Source organism: Triturus cristatus, chromosome 4_1 (assembly GCF_964204655.1).
Source record: "Triturus cristatus chromosome 4_1, aTriCri1.1, whole genome shotgun sequence".
Lineage (NCBI taxonomy): Eukaryota > Metazoa > Chordata > Amphibia > Caudata > Salamandridae > Triturus > Triturus cristatus.
The window spans coordinates 464,167,862-464,184,525 of NC_140585.1; the positions used below are offsets into that span (position 1 = coordinate 464,167,862).

The window sequence follows — 16,664 nt, forward strand, 5'->3', positions numbered from 1 at the left end:
TGAAAGAGGTTTGAGGGAACTGGATCTAAAAGCAAAAAGTATACAGTCCAATCCCCATGGTGGCAGCGCACCATCAGTGCCTGGAGAAGGGAGAGTATACGTCTCCAGGAAGGTTATTAAGGAGTTCACAAAGGGAGAAGACATTAGTCAGTGGTTTAAGGCCTATGAGGTAGCAATGAGGTCCTACAGAGTCCCTCAGACAGACTTGGGAGCAGGGTTGTGGAACCGCTTTGTTGCTGAAGGGAGAAACACATTGCTAGCATTGCCCACTGAAGATCAGATGTCTTATACTCCTATGTAGGAAGCCTTGTTAGCAAGGTATGGTTTGACCCCAGAATTGTATATGCAGAAGTTGAGGGTTTGTAAAAGTCAAGCACTTGGGTGGAGTATGTGTCCTATTTTTGCAGATGGGTGGATGGGTGAAGAGTGGCCTGGTGAATGATTTTCAGGGGCTCTATGATTTGGTTGCATGGGAGCACTTGTCAGATAATTGTTTTCCAGAGCTACGTCAGCACTTGATTAACAGTAAGCTGGCTGACCCCAGGAAGCTTGCTGTGGAGGCGGCTGCTCGGTCAGTTCCCGGGTCCAAAAAGGTTGCGTGGGAGACTCCGCCAGAGTAGGGCAGGGTCCCCAGCAGAAAAGTAGGGGGGACAAGGATAAACAGAAGGAGTTCCAAAAAGTGCCCCAATGTAATTCCCAAGGGAACCAAGTGAAAGGTTCCCAGCCTCCCACTGAAAAGAAACCATGGGTCCCTACATGTAAGCCTGCTCAGAAGGGCCCCAGGGCATGTTATGGTTGTGGTCAGGGGGGTCACTTCCAGAGGGACCCTAGGTGTCCCAGAAAGATTATTCACCGCCCCGGGAGATGGCTAGTGTAGCCTTGGGGTAGGAGTCTGGTGCCCAAGAGGGGTGGGTGTTTTCAGAGTTGACCGTGGTCTCTTTAGGAGACAGTGAGATGGTCCCTAGAGTTCATCTGCCTGATAACACTAAGAAATACAGGCATTGGGTGACCATCAATGGACATAGTGTGGAAGCTCTGAGAAACACTGGAGCCAGTGTGACAACTGTCAGTTGTCGGCTAGTGTCTGAAGAGCATGTGGTCTCCAACACATTCTACCCAGTAGTTGCAGCTGACAACTCTGAGTGCCTCTGCAAAGCGGCACATGTTCCCTTTGAGTGGGGGTAGGAGGGGGTCTCAGGTACCTTGAAAGTAGCTTTGAGGCCAGCCATGCCTGTTGACTGTCTGCTAGGCAACGATTTGGAGAGTTCCCCATGGGAGAAGGTGGAGCGGAAGTCCCATTTAGAGATGTTGGGTCTGCCTGAGTGGGCGTGTGACCACTCAGTCTATGTCAGCCTGTAAGGGCTTTCAAGAGGACCTGGAGCCTGAAACAGTGGCCTAGGTGTCTGCCAGAAAGAGAAGAGGCAGGGGGTTTGGGAAACCAGCCCCTGAAGATCCCACGGTCCAGGAGGAAGCAAACCTTGAGGGGGATGCCCTGGAACCTACAGGGGAACAGGTAGCTGAACTGGGGGCCTGCCTGAGCTTATCTATTGGCAACAGGAAGGGGGGCCCCTCCAGGCAGGAATTCTGCCAGGAGCAGCAGAAATGCCCTTCTCTTGTTGGTTTGCAGGAGCAAGCAGCAGGTGATCAGTCTAGATAACATTGGATCTACTGGGAGAATGGTCTCCTGTATAGTGACCCTAAGGTTGCTGGATCAGTCCGTGTGCTGGTGGTACTCCAGCGCATCAGAGCCTTCCTACTCGGTCTCGCTCATGATGTGCCTTTGGCAGGGCATTTAGGGCAAGTCAAGACCTTTGAAAGCCTTGTCACCCACTTTTACTGGCCCCAAATGCGTAAGAACTCTGATACTCATTGTAGGTCTTGCCAGACTTGCCAGGCAAGTGGTAAGAGTGGGAGTACGTGCAAGGCTCCTTTCCAACCTTTCCCTGTAGTCAACACCCCCTTTGAGAGGGTGGGTATTGACATTGTAGAACCTCTGGATCCCAAGACAGTCACGGGCAACAGGTTCATCCTGGTCTTGGTGGACCATGCCACCCGGTACGCGGAAGCCATCCCTCTCTGCACTGTGACGGCCCCCGTGGTGGCCCCCGTGGTGGGTCGTGCATTGATGGGGATTTTCTCTCTTGTAGGGTTCCCTAGAGAGGTGGGGATCTGACCTCAGTACAACCTTCATATCTAAGTATATGAAGCCCGTGCGGCAGAAGTGCTGTGTTACCTACAAGTTCACCACTCCTTACCACCCCCAAGGTAATGGGCTGGTTGATAGATTCAACCAGACCATGAAGGGCATGATTATGGGTCTTGGTGAACCCATGAGTCGTAAGTGGGTTGTCCTCTTACCATGCCTGTTGTTTGCTTACAGAGAGGTACCGCAGAACCCCCATTTCTAACACTTAGCATTCGTTTTTTTTAAGCCTATCTTTATGGTTGTGAATGCAATGGTATATTTTTCCAGCAAATGGTTGATCCATCCTCCATAATACATGCTCGCCCTCACCATAGCACAATTATGTTGCCCTTTTAGTTTAGTCATAGTGTTGGATTGTTTTAGGAGCAGCTGGAAAGTCATGTGCTCTCATACATTCCAAGGACAAGTAAGTCGTTGCATGCAGAAGGTGGCAGATCTCTGCTTGGGCCTTCTGTTTTTGTGTCTCTCCTTACCTATCTGAACTTTTGAAGATGCATTGGCCTACCTTTCCTCTTCGGGTTGGCCTCATATTACCCTAGTTCTCTGTATTACCTTTGAGGGAGTGTACCTCCCCGACTTGGTAAATTTGAAGACCAAGTTCACACAAAACGTAGGAAATGTGCAGTGAAGTAAAAAAAAACATACAATAAATGGTATATACTGCTTTTGACAAAGTTGAGATATTTAACAAGACTACGTCCGAAAATCAGCATACTTTGCACCTAATGTCTGATAGCATGGGAATTCCTTGATAGAGAAGTGCCCCAATTTTCGATGACAGGCCTGTCTATAGGCCACGATGTTCTAACGCATTTTGCAGTTACAAAATCTGTGATTTGCAAAATTACAGGGTTTCCAAATGAAAAATGACATTTTAAAATTCACTAAGCTCCTTTTATGATGCAGAAAAATCTTTCCAGATCACAAAAGGACTTTTGCAACTCGTTTAGAATTTAAGTTAGGTGGACAAATGAAACGGCATTAGCCTCCTAATTGTAAATCACCAGGAAATTAGTTGTTAATTTGCAACCACATATGTGGTCTCAAGCCATGGAAAATGTTACGGACTCCTCAAAGAAGATGATATCTTATTTGCCAAAGGAAAGCTGTCCCTGTTGGACATTGGACTATATTCTTTTGGGAATTGTGCCGGGCGTCTCTGGGGGAACAATAAGTGGGCCTACCTGCCTTCTCCTTCTGATGTATTTCCAAACGGGATACATTTTGTTTTTAAACCTGCATCAGTTCCTTTAAGGAACATGGGCTGCTGTAAAAAACATATTTGCCGTTTGGGAATACAGACAAAAAGACCGTTGTCTGCTCTTCCTTGTAGGCCACCATCCCCGTGTTTATAGCCGATCACAGGGGGCCGCAGATAGCGACCTCTCAAGTTATCGTTAATGAGCCTGGTCATTCTGTGCCCTATAATGACTAGAGATTTTACTGCTCGTTCTAATGGTGCATTGGGCGTATCACAAAATTACAGAGAGGTTGCAAATAATTGGTTCATAATTTGCGCCTCTGTTTGCATCCTCTCTGTTAGTACATCCGGCTCTATATTCTAAGTCAGACCGGCGTTTCATTGGTTTGGTGATATAAAACAAAATTGCCCTTTGCTTTGTATACTGCATTTCTTCGACACCACAGTGTATAAATGATACTTTGCCAATTTCCAGTAGAGAAAGACAAACTGTACTGCCAGTTTAGTATTGCATAGCCGCAAGCTTTGCAAAGTGTTTCCTCACTGTGTGTGTCTGTTCCAAGCAGATTGTTGTATGACGTTTTATGTGTCTGTTTCCATTTTGTTTTAGGCCGCCTGGCTACTGAAAGCTGTCACTTGCATAGATCTCACCACACTGTCAGGAGATGACACCTTCTCTAACGTTCACAGACTGTGTTTCAAAGCCAAGCATCCAATCAGAGAGGACCTCTTGAAAGCACTGGCAATGCATGACAAAGGTACAAGTTGTCTGCAGTGAGTTGAATGTTCCATACACTTGTAAGTGCCCCGTGCTCGAGAGCTGTCTTTTAAAAATACAAAAAAATAAAAACTGGTGTCCCTGAGAGCATTTTAGACGAGATCACACGATCTGACATGGACATCTGTAGGGACTCTGAGAGGCTGTTTCATCATGTATTGCCAACCTTTCTCTGTTTGCCCTTTGCTCTCTCCACCACTCACTGCCCGTTTGTATGTAAAATACATATTTTAATATCCAGTCTGCCAATTCCGGAGCGATTTATCAACAGCACCTAGCTAGTCAAAGATCAGTAAGGCTGAGCTGAGAAAAATCTGACCACAGTTGATCTAATATCTGTTATTTCTGCATATGTCTTAAAGACCTGACTCGCAGGCCATCTTCCCCAGCTTTTAGATGCTGCACCCATTGTGGAACCCCCGGTGTGCGTGAAAATAAGGAGGTTACCATTGTGATCAGTGGGATTTTATCTTTTTTTTATTTTTATTGTATTTGCTGTCATTCATTTTATATCATTTCTCTATCTTATTGTATTAATGTGTACATCTCTAAAGTCAAACAAAACCTTAAGATTAGTTTATAAATCACCTCATAAATCCTTGCACGTGTCCTGCGATCCGTACAGCCTTTCTTTGCATCCTGTGACCAGCCTGTTACAATAACACACTTTTCATGCCCCCCTTCGGTTGTTCGCTCTTTAACGTATTGATTTTTCAAAACTTTTATTTACTGCCAAGTTATTTCCTGTTAATCTTGTATTTTAATTTGATTGACAAATGGAGATGCAGTTTCCTTTCAAAGGAATCCTGGTGTTGAAGTCTGCTGGCTTAGTAATTGACGAAGGAGGGTGCAAATGGGTTTGGAACAAATGTTTTGTTTACTAGTGCTGATTTCTTTACTCTGATTCCTTTTCCTAGTCCCAGTGCTTGGCAGTGGAGGAGTCCCCGCCCCCATTACATGCTCCCCATTGCTCAAAGTTGAAAAAAAGTTAAATGCCCTGCCCCCCTCCCCACAAAACAAAAAAACAAAAGCCCTATACATACACGGCTGCCCTACTCCAGGCTTATTGGGTGACATCTGTGTAAGCCAACATCAAAGCTAGACCCTCCTGGGTGGTGGGCATGTGGTAGGTACTGGGAAGAGGAAGCAGGGTCAGATTAATGAGATTATTGGTAATAGTAACCCCTCATCCTTTCCTCATCCTGATCCATACTAACAGAGCATACGCCAGCCGAAGGACCAACTTCTGCTCAACCTTATATTCACAGGGACAGCTGCAAAAATAAACTTGTTGTAGTTACGTAATTGAAAGGAAGCCCGCTCTAGTGGATCAAAGGGAATAAGTACCCTGACATAAACACCTCAAAAAATTCTCCAAAGCACCCTGAAGTGCCAACATATAAAATATAAATCCAATACTGAAATGAAATAGACCAGCGGATTATATGGGGAAGTCTAGACATAAACACCTCTAAAAATTCTCCCAAGCTGTCTGAAGACCCTAACGGACACCCACTGGAACCAGACAGTGGAGACGGAGAAATGAAAGCCAAACCGTTTCTACCGCAGTCGCCATGCTCAACAACCCTCTAAGTCCCAAGAAAACAACGCTTTAGTCTAACATCAGACTTAGAAGGGTGGGACTCATTTTAAGGAACGTATGAGTCTACAGAGGACTGCCAAGAAGCAGAAGGTTCATGGGGTGTGACCTCTACTGCCAGAGAGGAGTAAATAAAAGTTTTTTCCATGTCTTCTTTGGGGTACAGATGTGGTAATAATATGAGATGAGGGGCTTGGGGGGGAGACCACCACTGGTAAATATGGGGATTCCAAATGAATGAGGTGTTAATAAAATTTCATTTTGTTGTAAAACCAAATGAGAATTGATCCTTTTTTTCGTTTTTTTTATACAGGTATTACTGCTGGTGCTGTCTGCGTCTATCCAGCTAGAGTATGTGATGCTGTCAAGGCCCTGAAGGCTGCCAATTGTAACATTCCAGTAGCATCAGGTAGATTTCTTTCAAATTTCACTTACAACTTTCCTTTCCTTTGTTAGATTTTAGAAATGGAGTATCTTGCAGAGATCCTAACTGCCGACTTTAGCGCTGGTAGCACCCTGTGCAACAAACTTTATTTTGGGTCCACTACCCTGCCTCCTTCACTTCCCCCATGACCTCCCCCTCGGATTTCCTCCCTACCACCCTCCAAGAGTGCTCCTCATCTCTCCATAGCCCCTCTTTCACATTCATTTCCTTTGTTTTAAAGCTCTGATAAAGCTGGCTTTTCTAATACACGTGTATTTATACCCAAACAAACCCTTCTTAGCACCATTAGGAATAGATAATGAAAGAGTGGGGAACAAAACGCAACGTCCTCACCTATTTTATGCAGTTTACATGGAGCTCTCATCACAGTCCATAACAGGAGCTGTTCTGTTTTAGGGTTGTATCTCATGAGCCGTGGTAACAAAATGATTTCTGTGGCAAAAGCAGTAATCCACTCAGCTATCCACATAAAATAAGGATTTGTGATCTGCACATTCTTTGCAGCGGGCATATTAACCGTCTGTGCTACTTCATGGAGAGTCACAACTGCCACTAGACACAACTCCGATCTCTCTCTACCTGGAACATTAACTACAAGAGTTATTTTGACATTTATATTGCTGCCATTAAGCTGGACGTGCAAGGAATTCTGCAGCTGGTCCTTTTAAACTGTAAGTTATTTCTAAACCCAGCACCCCCCTGATGTCCGCGCTCTTCTCCCCCCAGGTCAGCGCCCAGTGCAGACACACTGGTCGCACCGCCCTAAGGCTAGCCATGTATGTATGGTTAAGGATCAGGATGTGAAGGGTCGCTCTCTGTTTTAGTATCTGCAGGTTGTCCAACACTGGCAACAGAATAAACAATTTTGTGACCATTACTTTATCAGATGCTCGCCCACATCTGACATAATAAAGAGGCACTGACGTGGGTGACACGACAAGGCAAGGTTGTGTTACACTACTGTCACAGTTGCTTTAAAAAAAAAAAAAAGAGTACCAAATTAGAACTGTTTTTCAGCAGATAAATGCAATTACAAAGAATTAGGTGGACTCTTAAGTAAATTATCACTCTATCTTCTTTTCTGTCACTGACAATCACTGGTTTTAGAGCCCTTAACATCTTGTCAGAAGACTGCCCAAGCCCTTTGTTTGCAAATGTTTTGCTGATGTAAGCTAGAAGTACCTGCTTCCAGGGGCCACTTCAGGTTTGTCCATAATCACACCATATGCCTCCTTGATTATAGAAATGGGCACCCTTGGTCTGAACACTATAGTTCTGTTTGTGTCATTCGTTTTGTTCTTCTTAGGTTCAGATGTGTTTCAGTAAGTCACATATAGTAAAGCAGTCCTCATTCTACTGGTAAAAGAACCACCTTCTAATTCCCACGGGTAGACCAATGTTCTAGACGTCAAAATAAACAAAAGTATTATTCACAAACACAACACATCTCCAACAAGAAGGCACTTGTTCTTTGGATAGACAGGAAATGGCTCACCAAGGGAATAGGGGAGCAAAATAAAAGTATAACCGAACATTATTAATATTCCACTTTAAATAGGCAGATTCGAAAAACTGGAAAAGTCCGGAATGAAACCTAAACTAGTGTTCACAGCTTCTACTGTGGTGGAAAAGGTCAACGTTTCAGTCTGCTCGTGGATCAAAACCATGAGACCATCTTCAGGACAGAGGAAATTGAATAGGACCCTCAGTGAAAAACTAAAAATGCATAAACTATAAATATAAAGTAGTTTTGAAAGACTGTAAAAAATGTAAAGTTCATTGGAGTACACGACATCACAATCCGTGAAGCACTGCAAATAAAGATGTACAGTGCTATCTCAGAATAAGTGTGGTGGACTAATCACATTGCTCCAAACAAGAGGACATTTTAAGTAGCAACATATAAGTACGCGTGAAAACAAAAAATGTGCCACAAAACATTTACTTAACTCTGCGCAAAAAGCAAAAGTTTCATGGACCTTGTTTATGGTCGCAGATCCAAAAGTTTTCTTTTTGATGGACAAGGTATGACTCTAAATCTTATGGAAAAGAAGAAAAGGTTTTTTTAGGAACAGAAGAAACATTTTTAGAAGACTTAAATTTGAAAAAGTTCACAGGGCAAAAATAGTTTTTTGGTAAGCTGCCAATTTTCGAACCGTTAACTTTCTATTGAAAAACATCTTTGTAAAAAACTGCTAGTGATTTCGATTTACATATGTTATTGACTTTGAAAGACTGTACACTTACATTACTACATACAGTTATTTTCAATAGAATTTCAGCACTGAACACATGTAACTATTTATTGTTTTCTATTATTTTGTTTTATATATTTTGATTGATTCACTTAACTATATCCAGCTTGTTAGAAATGGGATTTCTGGTTGGCTAGGGCATGCGCCTAAGCCAGGCAGAAACCACCACTCTAGTCAGGGCAAGGGAGTTACATGCTGAAGATAACCCCTCCTCACCCCCTTGGTAGCTTGGCACGAGCAGTCAGGCTTATCCCAGAGGCAATGTGGAAAGTTTTTGTGCAACACACACACATACACACACACACACAGCGGCAACACACTAGGCACACCGCCAAAGGAACTCCACACAAGGTTCTATAGAAACAAGCCTTTGTATTATCATAAACACATTAGAAACATAATCACACATTTACACTGTGCCAACTGGCACTAGGCAATATTCACAGGGGATTATATACAGGACAGGGCCAATTGGGCCATTGTCAGAACCATCACAACAGGTAAGTAAATATAAAACACAACCAGTAACTACTGGTACCATAATGACCTGAGCATTATCACATTATCCTAAAATATCATAGCATGACATTAGGCATAACCACATTAGGTCCAAACCTCATTAGCATAAACACATTACGCATTAGGCCTCACCAGCATCAACACATTATGCAATCACCTCATAAGCATAAACACATTATGCATTTGGTATCCCCATCATAAACACATTATGCAATAACCTCATAAGCATAAATCACATTAGAGGCATAACTCAGGGTGCATAAATCACATTTATCATAGGCACCACATAAATCACACCTGGCACACATGGCACCTGGCACCCTACCAACCTAACTCTGACCCCCTGGCCAACTGGCCTTCTCAGAGGGCTCAAATGCCCTATGTCCCAAATGTCAGGGCTGGCTGCCACTGCAGCAGAATCAAAAGTGTGCAATTGCGCTGGCACCACTGTGCCTCCTGGGTCCCCACTGGGACTCTTCAAAATGCTCTGGCCTAAACGTTGCAGCTGCCGCTAATTGCGGTGCAGCTGTGCAGGTAACTGTGGGCACTGGCACTCACTGTGCCCTCTGGGCCCCCACTGGGCCTTCACCGACAAATGTACCAATCGTTGCAGCTGCACTCTCTGGTGCTACGCAAACAAATGATGGACGGAATGCTGAATAAATCATACATTCACCCCCAGTCAAGAGATCTGAGTTAAATCCATCGTTCTTTTGCTCACCATGCTACCCCAGTTTAGACCCAGCCATATGCAAATCAGTATTGACCCTGTGCCTCATGGGAACAGTCCAGATCAAACTGCCAAGACAGGACCTCCCTGGACCGGAAACAAGCATCCTGGGACCGGTTTCTGGGTATTACCCTTCATCAGCCAGGCTAGCTTGATTCCAGTGGCACAGTGAGCAAGGGACCCACGTCTGGGCATACCCTTCCCACTTAGGGTGAAAAGTGCTACACAAACAAATGATGGACGGAATGCTGAATAAATCATACATTCACCCCCAGTCAAGAGATCTGGGTTAAATCCATCGTTTTTTGCTCACCATGCCACCCCAGTTTAGACCCAGCCATATGCAAACCAGTCTTGACCCTGTGCCTCATGGGAACAGTCCAGACCGAACTGCCAAGCCAGGACCTCCCTGGACCGGAAACAAGCATCCTGGGACCGGTTTCTGGGTATTACCCTTCATCAGCCAGGCTAGCTTGATTCCATTGGCACAGTGAGCAAGGGACCCACGTCTGGGCATACCCATCCCACTTAGGGTGAAAAGTGCTACGCAAACAAATGATGGACGGAATGCTGCATAAATCATACATTCACCCCCAGTCAAGAGATCTGGGTTAAATCCATCGTTCTTTTGCTCACCATGCCACCCCAGTTTAGACCCAGCCATATGCAAATCAGTATTGACCCTGTGCCTCATGGGAACAGTCCAGACCGAACTGCCAAGCCAGGACCTCCCTGGACCGGAAACAAGCATCCTGGGACCGGTTTCTGAGTATTACCCTTCATCAGCCAGGCTAGCTTGATTCCAGTGGCACAGTGAGCAAGGGACCCACGTCTGGGCATACCCATCCCACTTAGGGTGAAAAGTGCTGCGCAAACAAATGATGGATGGAATGCTGAATAAATCATACATTCACCCCCAGTCAAGAGATCTGGGTTAAATCCATCGCTCTGGTGCGGCGCAACTGGGGAACAAAAGGGGGAACTGGCACTCTAGGGCCCTGCTCTGGGACTCTCAACACAAGAATTGCCCCCAATGTTGCAGTTGCCCGCTACGGCGGCGCAACTGAGAACAATAAATCAGGTACGGGTACTTCGGTGCCCTCTGGACCCCCACTGGGGTCCTCCAAACAAATATGGCCAAAAAACGAACTTCGCACTGGCACTAATAGTGCCTTGGGGAGCCCCAATCACTGGGCTCCTCTGGGTGCCATGAAGAAGAAAATGCCCCCTTCGTTGGAGCGGCCCGCTCTCTTGCGAGTCCGCTCAGATAAACAGGCACCGGAAATGTGCCTCGATCTCACTCCCCAGGCAGCCCCACTCACCGGACCCTCCTGGGTCTCCTCCGGTGTGGCTGCGTCGGGAGAGTCCCCACTCCGGAGTCCCTCTCTTCTTCTGCTGTTGTCCGCTGGGCTTCCATCAGCTCACAGGAGCCCCGCCCGACCACAGGCTCTCACTGGGCCGTTCCTCTGGCCGGCCGCACTGCTGTTGGCGGCCTCAGCAGCCTCTTCCGGTTTTGGGCCCCGCCCAGAGTCAGGCAAGGCCGCCTGGCTTCCTGGTCACCGCACGATCGCGGCGGCTGCTTCTCCTCTTTGCGGCCACTAAGTGCAGGGTGGGCTCCCGCCTCAATTATAAGCAAAATGCGGGGTGGGCACCCACTGTCAATTAAAATCAAAATGCGGGGTGGGCACCTGCCATCAATTAAAAGCAAAATGCGGGGTAGGCACCCGCTCCACAAAGCAGCATGGGGGAATCCCTACGATGGGGTTTCCCTCTGAAACATGGGAAGCTCAGCGCTGCAAAGCCCACGCGCTCCTCTTCTGGTGCAAATTAAAATTTAGCACTCATGAGGCGCTAGGAGCCTGGGCTTAAAAAGGAAAGGTCCAAAGCAAAGTTTCTAGGGGCACAGCTGGGCCCAGGGAGGCCAGCACACAGGGCCCTCCACCAGGGAGGCAAGCCCTCGTGGCGGTTCCTCCTGGGCCCCCAGCAGCAGCAAGCCCCCAGCAAGTCCAGGAACAGCACCAATTCATGGGGTCACAGCCCCTATATTTATATGTCAGCTTGACTTTGTCTGCCCTGGCACAGGGCTTGGGGGAACCAGCAAAAACTGGTTCAGGGGGGAATTGGAGCACTCTGCTTACCAAGCTCCTCTTCCCCTTTGTCAGGTGGGGGCTCGTCATCAGACACACCACAGGGGGGCGGAACCAGCATTGTACAGGGCAGGCACACTCCTATTCAGGGTTAGGGGACTACTTCTCCCACTACTCCAAATGTAGATGTCCCATTCAGCCTAGTGCGGACTCACCCTGCCCCTCCTGGAGCCACACACACCTCTCCAGCCCCTGTCACTCAAAAGCCAGACATGCAATTCACATCAGGCAGGCAGACACATAGCACACACAAATGCCAATTTCTAAAAGTGGCATTTCTAAAATAGTTATAATAAATTTGCGCACACCATTGTGCAGCATTTATTATTACTGTTCCCAATATACTAAACTTGACCGTGCTGCTCCTCTCATATCAGGAATTACCACTGAAACACTTATCAGGGAATCACCAATGCATTCCTATGGGAGGGCAGCCCCACAGTAGTGAGAAAGCAAAATGGCTTTTTGTCACTACCAGGGCATTTCACACACTTAAGGTACATGTCCTATCTTTTACCTACAATGCACCGCCCATAGGGCTAGCTAGGAGCTACCTTAGGGGTGACTGACATGCATAAAAAGGGGGGTCACAGACATGGCACACACTTTAGGTGCCACGTCACAGCGGCAGTAACACTGCGCGCACAGGCCCTGCAATGGCAGAGACCTGAGATAGGTTTGAAAGGCTACTTTGGTGGGTGGCGCAATCAGCGCTGCAAGCCCACCAGTAGCATTTAATTTACCAGTCCTGGGTATCTGAGATACCACTTTACAAGGGACTGACAGGTAAATGAAATAGGCCAAACAGGTGTAGACCAATCCGTATCATATTTATTACAGAGAGCACACGCACTTTACACTGAACAGCAGTGCTAAAGTGCCCGGAGTTCTAAAACCACCAACACCATGTCAGAAAAAAGGCTAGGAGAAAGGCAAAAAGTTTAGGGATGACCCTGCAAAAAAGGACCAAGTACAACACAGCTGAACTATTGTCCCGTGTTTTATGAGCACTTTTCCTACTAACAAATTATACTTAATTCTTTTATCTAGTAGTACAGAAAGGGGATGTAATTAGGTAAACTGTCTGTCTTCAAAGACTTCATGCTTGCAGATCTGTTGCTGTCTCTGGATGCAGATGTTCACATTTTGCTTTCTCTACAGTGGCTACAGGCTTTCCAGCGGGGCAGACTCTGCTAAAAACTCGGTTGGAAGAGGTTAGATTGGCAGTGGAGGATGGTGCTTCAGAGATTGATATTGTGATTAACAGATCGTTGGCGTTAACTGGCCAGTGGGAAGGTAAGTGTGCAGAGCTAGGAGAGAAGATAAGTTCTAGTGGTTTAGTTGCTCCCCTTGGAGCCCACAGAGCTGGGTTCCAATCCTAGCTGTGGTACTTGATCGTTAATGCAAGTGATAGGGGGCAAGATGTTTTAGCATCCTGTGTGTAATGTAATGTGTGTTGTCAATGTTTAAACTAGAGATCTGGAAAGTGAGCAGGGACCTAATTTCTGAAGTCTGTTCTTAACAGGACCCCACACCCAATGCTATACCCTGTACGTCTCCTTGTGTTTGAGGAGTTCCTGCTTCAATAAAATGTTCTCTGTAAAGCACCTCACTGCTATTTGGAGCGTATATAAAATACTTAAAATATATCCATACACCACAATAAACAGTGAAGTTTGAATTTGATAGTATGATTGGAGATAAAAGAATGCAAAACATATACTAAAAGGGTTATATTCAGTTGTTTCCTCAGAGAGGAAAGCGTGTGGCCCTTGTGTATGATTTGTATAGTTGGTTCAGCGTTCAGTTTTATGTCTTTTGCTTTCTCACCCTAAGTGTTCCAGGTATGCCCAGACGTGCGTCCGGGGCTCTCTGTGCCACTGGATTCAAGCTAGCCTGGCTTATGAGGGGTGGTACCCGAAATTGGTCCCAGGATGCTTATTTCTGGTCCAGGCAGGACCTGGCTTGGAAGTTCAGGCTGGACTCTTCCCAGGAGCAGTGTCAATACTGATTTGCACGTGGCTGGGTTTAAGCTGGGGTGGCATGGTGGGCAAAAGAACAATGGAATTAACTCTGATGTCTTGACTGGGGGTGAATGTTTGGTTTGTTCCTCATTCCATGACATGTGTGTCTTCTGCATGACCAATAGTAGCATTTAACTTTCGAGCCCTGTGCACATGCAGTACCACTGTTCTAGTGACTTACAAGTAAACTAAATGTGCCAATCAGGTATAGGCCAATTATACAATGTTAAAGGGACAGAGCACATGGACTCCAGCACTAGTTAGGAGTGGTAAAGTGCTAATGCCAGCAAAACAAATTACAAAACAGGCGAGGTGAAAATGAAACGTTTGGGGGTGGCCCTGTAGAGTGGACCATTTCCAACACCCACATATTAGAAATGACCATCTTATACCTTCTGTTGCTGAACCTGTTCTGGTTTGCCATAGAACTCTGTACACTTTACCACTGCTAACTAGTAGTAAAGTGCTTGTGACCTCCCTCTCAAACCTGTTAAAATTGGTTTACACCAGTTTGGCGCATTAAATGTGCTTGTAAATCTCTAGAATATGGTATGACCTCTATACAAGGCCAGCAAGTTAAGTGCTACTAGTAGGTTGCAACACTCATTACGCCACCCACTTCAATAGCAATGTAATACATATCTCCAGGCCTGCCACTGCAGCCTGGAAGTGCAGTTTTAAACTACAATTTCAAGCTGGCAAAATAAACCTTTTGTCAGGCCTAAACCTTCCTTTGTAATACTTATAAGTCCCCCCCCTAAGCTAGGTCTAAGAGCCCATGGGGTAGGGTGCATGGTATCTAAAAAGTATGGAATGTATATTTAATGTTGTACATGTCTTGCCAGTGAAAAACCTCCACTGCACTATTACCTTTAATAGGTTATAAATACAGTTTGGGAATAGCTAAAACAATGGTTAAAGGGCTCATTTTAATAGTAATTTAAAATCGAACTTATGGTCATGTCGGATTTTATATTACTATTTTGCAAATTAAACTTTTAGAAAGTTGCCTTATTCCTGCTTAAAACCAAAAGACTTTCCTGACTGTCTGGCTGTCACCTGACCCCTGATAGCTCCCTTATGGTGAGATGTGTATTGCTTCCAGGCAGTGGACAAAGCACTCTGGATGTGGATAGGAGGACTCCTTCCTTCATATTAGAGCCTGGTGCTACTGCCCAGCCTCTTCCTGAGCTCCAAAGGATGCCTAACTTGTCAGATGGTTACACCTGGGCCTGTCTCCCTTTTGTCGTGCTAGTCTAACTGGCTCCAACCCCAATGGGATGGGAGGAACTGAGCAGAACTGGTTTAAGGGGCGGATAAAGGCTTCCCCTGAAAGGTGGACCCCTCTCATCAGAACACTCATAGACTTGTGAGGAATCAGAAGGACTGCCCTGCCGTCTGAAGAACCTGGAAGAAAAGTGGGCATACTTGCCTTGAACCCAGGACCGCAGAAATTACTCTGAGGGTGAATTGGCTGATCTTCTGTTTGAGTTACAGGAACACAGTGAGCTTCCAGAGGCCTCTTTCCCTCCAGCTGCCAGATGACCAGTTCCAACTGGATCTGCCCTGGACCTCTCTGCTAGCCTCTGTTGGATTGAATCCAAATCCCCAAGTGGTGCCACTCAGGTCCTGGTCCCTTAGCTGGTGTTAGAGTGCTCTGACCCTGTCCCCAAACTGCAGTAAATAGGATTTGGAGACTTTTTGCAAACTTTCTGCTTTGAGATTTGATGCGCACTGGATTTGCCGTCGAAGCCACACCTATAGACGTCGAATCTCTGGTTGTCCTCAATTGGCTAGTTTGCCCTGCTGAAGGAGAGCTGACTTCCCAAAAAGTTTCTAAGTGTGAACATAGCTGGCTTCCCCGGGTGCAGCGTTGAGCAGCATCCGATAACAGAGAATGCCCCTCTGGGTACAGACTTGGCCTGCTTTAGCTTTCCCGTCTTCATCGATGACCATACTGGGACTCAGCTCTTCAGCAACTTGCCCTCCATTGAGCCCTGTTCCGGATATAGCTTGCAACTTGCCCTGCCGATGACTCGAAGTTTCTAAGTCAGAAGGTAAACTCTCAACCAGACGAACCTAGTCCCTATATTCGACTTGCGCTCTACTGTGGTTGACTTTGACCATAACCTTTGACTTTGACCCGGTCTAGCATGACCAGATACCTGCGGTCAGCGCTTTGTGCTTTTTTGGGTGATTTTTAATTCGAACTTCAAAAATTCATATCTTCGGTTTTCAAAATATTCTCTATTTTTCTAAATTGGCTGGTGGGAGATTTTTCTTGTGTTGTGTTTTCACTTTATTGCTGTTTAAGTGTTGTTCTTAGGTCCTATACATTTGTATTTGGGACTTGGGAATAAGTCTATTCTAATTTGAAAACGGCAGATGTAAATCAGGACAACCGCCAATATTTTTTATGTACTGCAATTAATTTATTCCTTGCAATGTAACAGTTTATTAGTATACTCTTTTGTCATTTTTTAAAAGTTATATAATATTCTTTTCATGATACAGCGCGCACAAATAAGTGACTAGTGAGCGAATAAAAGTAAAAATATACAACTCTTAAAAAACATAACATTAAACTCCCACTTATGAATTTATATAATAAAAAGGAGTTAATTAGTAAAAAAAGGTCAACTGCGTTTTGATCTCAAAACTGTTGAGATCATCATCAGGACAGTGATGTGAGCACTTAATATCATTTTGCGACCTTAAATTTAGTATATGTCACTTCTCGGTGCAGTGTCATGGCAGCT

The 16,664-nt window shown here is 45.5% G+C and overlaps 1 protein-coding gene across 1 annotated transcript in view; it reads left to right on the forward strand.

Annotated features, from left to right (window-relative positions):
• DERA (deoxyribose-phosphate aldolase) overlaps positions 1-16,664 on the forward strand; it is a 315,473-nt gene that overhangs the window by 135,668 nt on the left and 163,141 nt on the right. Inside the window, exons 3-5 of the mRNA XM_085652666.1 lie at positions 4,018-4,165; positions 6,099-6,194; positions 13,043-13,177. Coding sequence (XP_085508792.1) covers positions 4,018-4,165; positions 6,099-6,194; positions 13,043-13,177 — 379 coding nt within the window. The remainder of the gene's footprint in view (positions 1-4,017; positions 4,166-6,098; positions 6,195-13,042; positions 13,178-16,664) is intronic.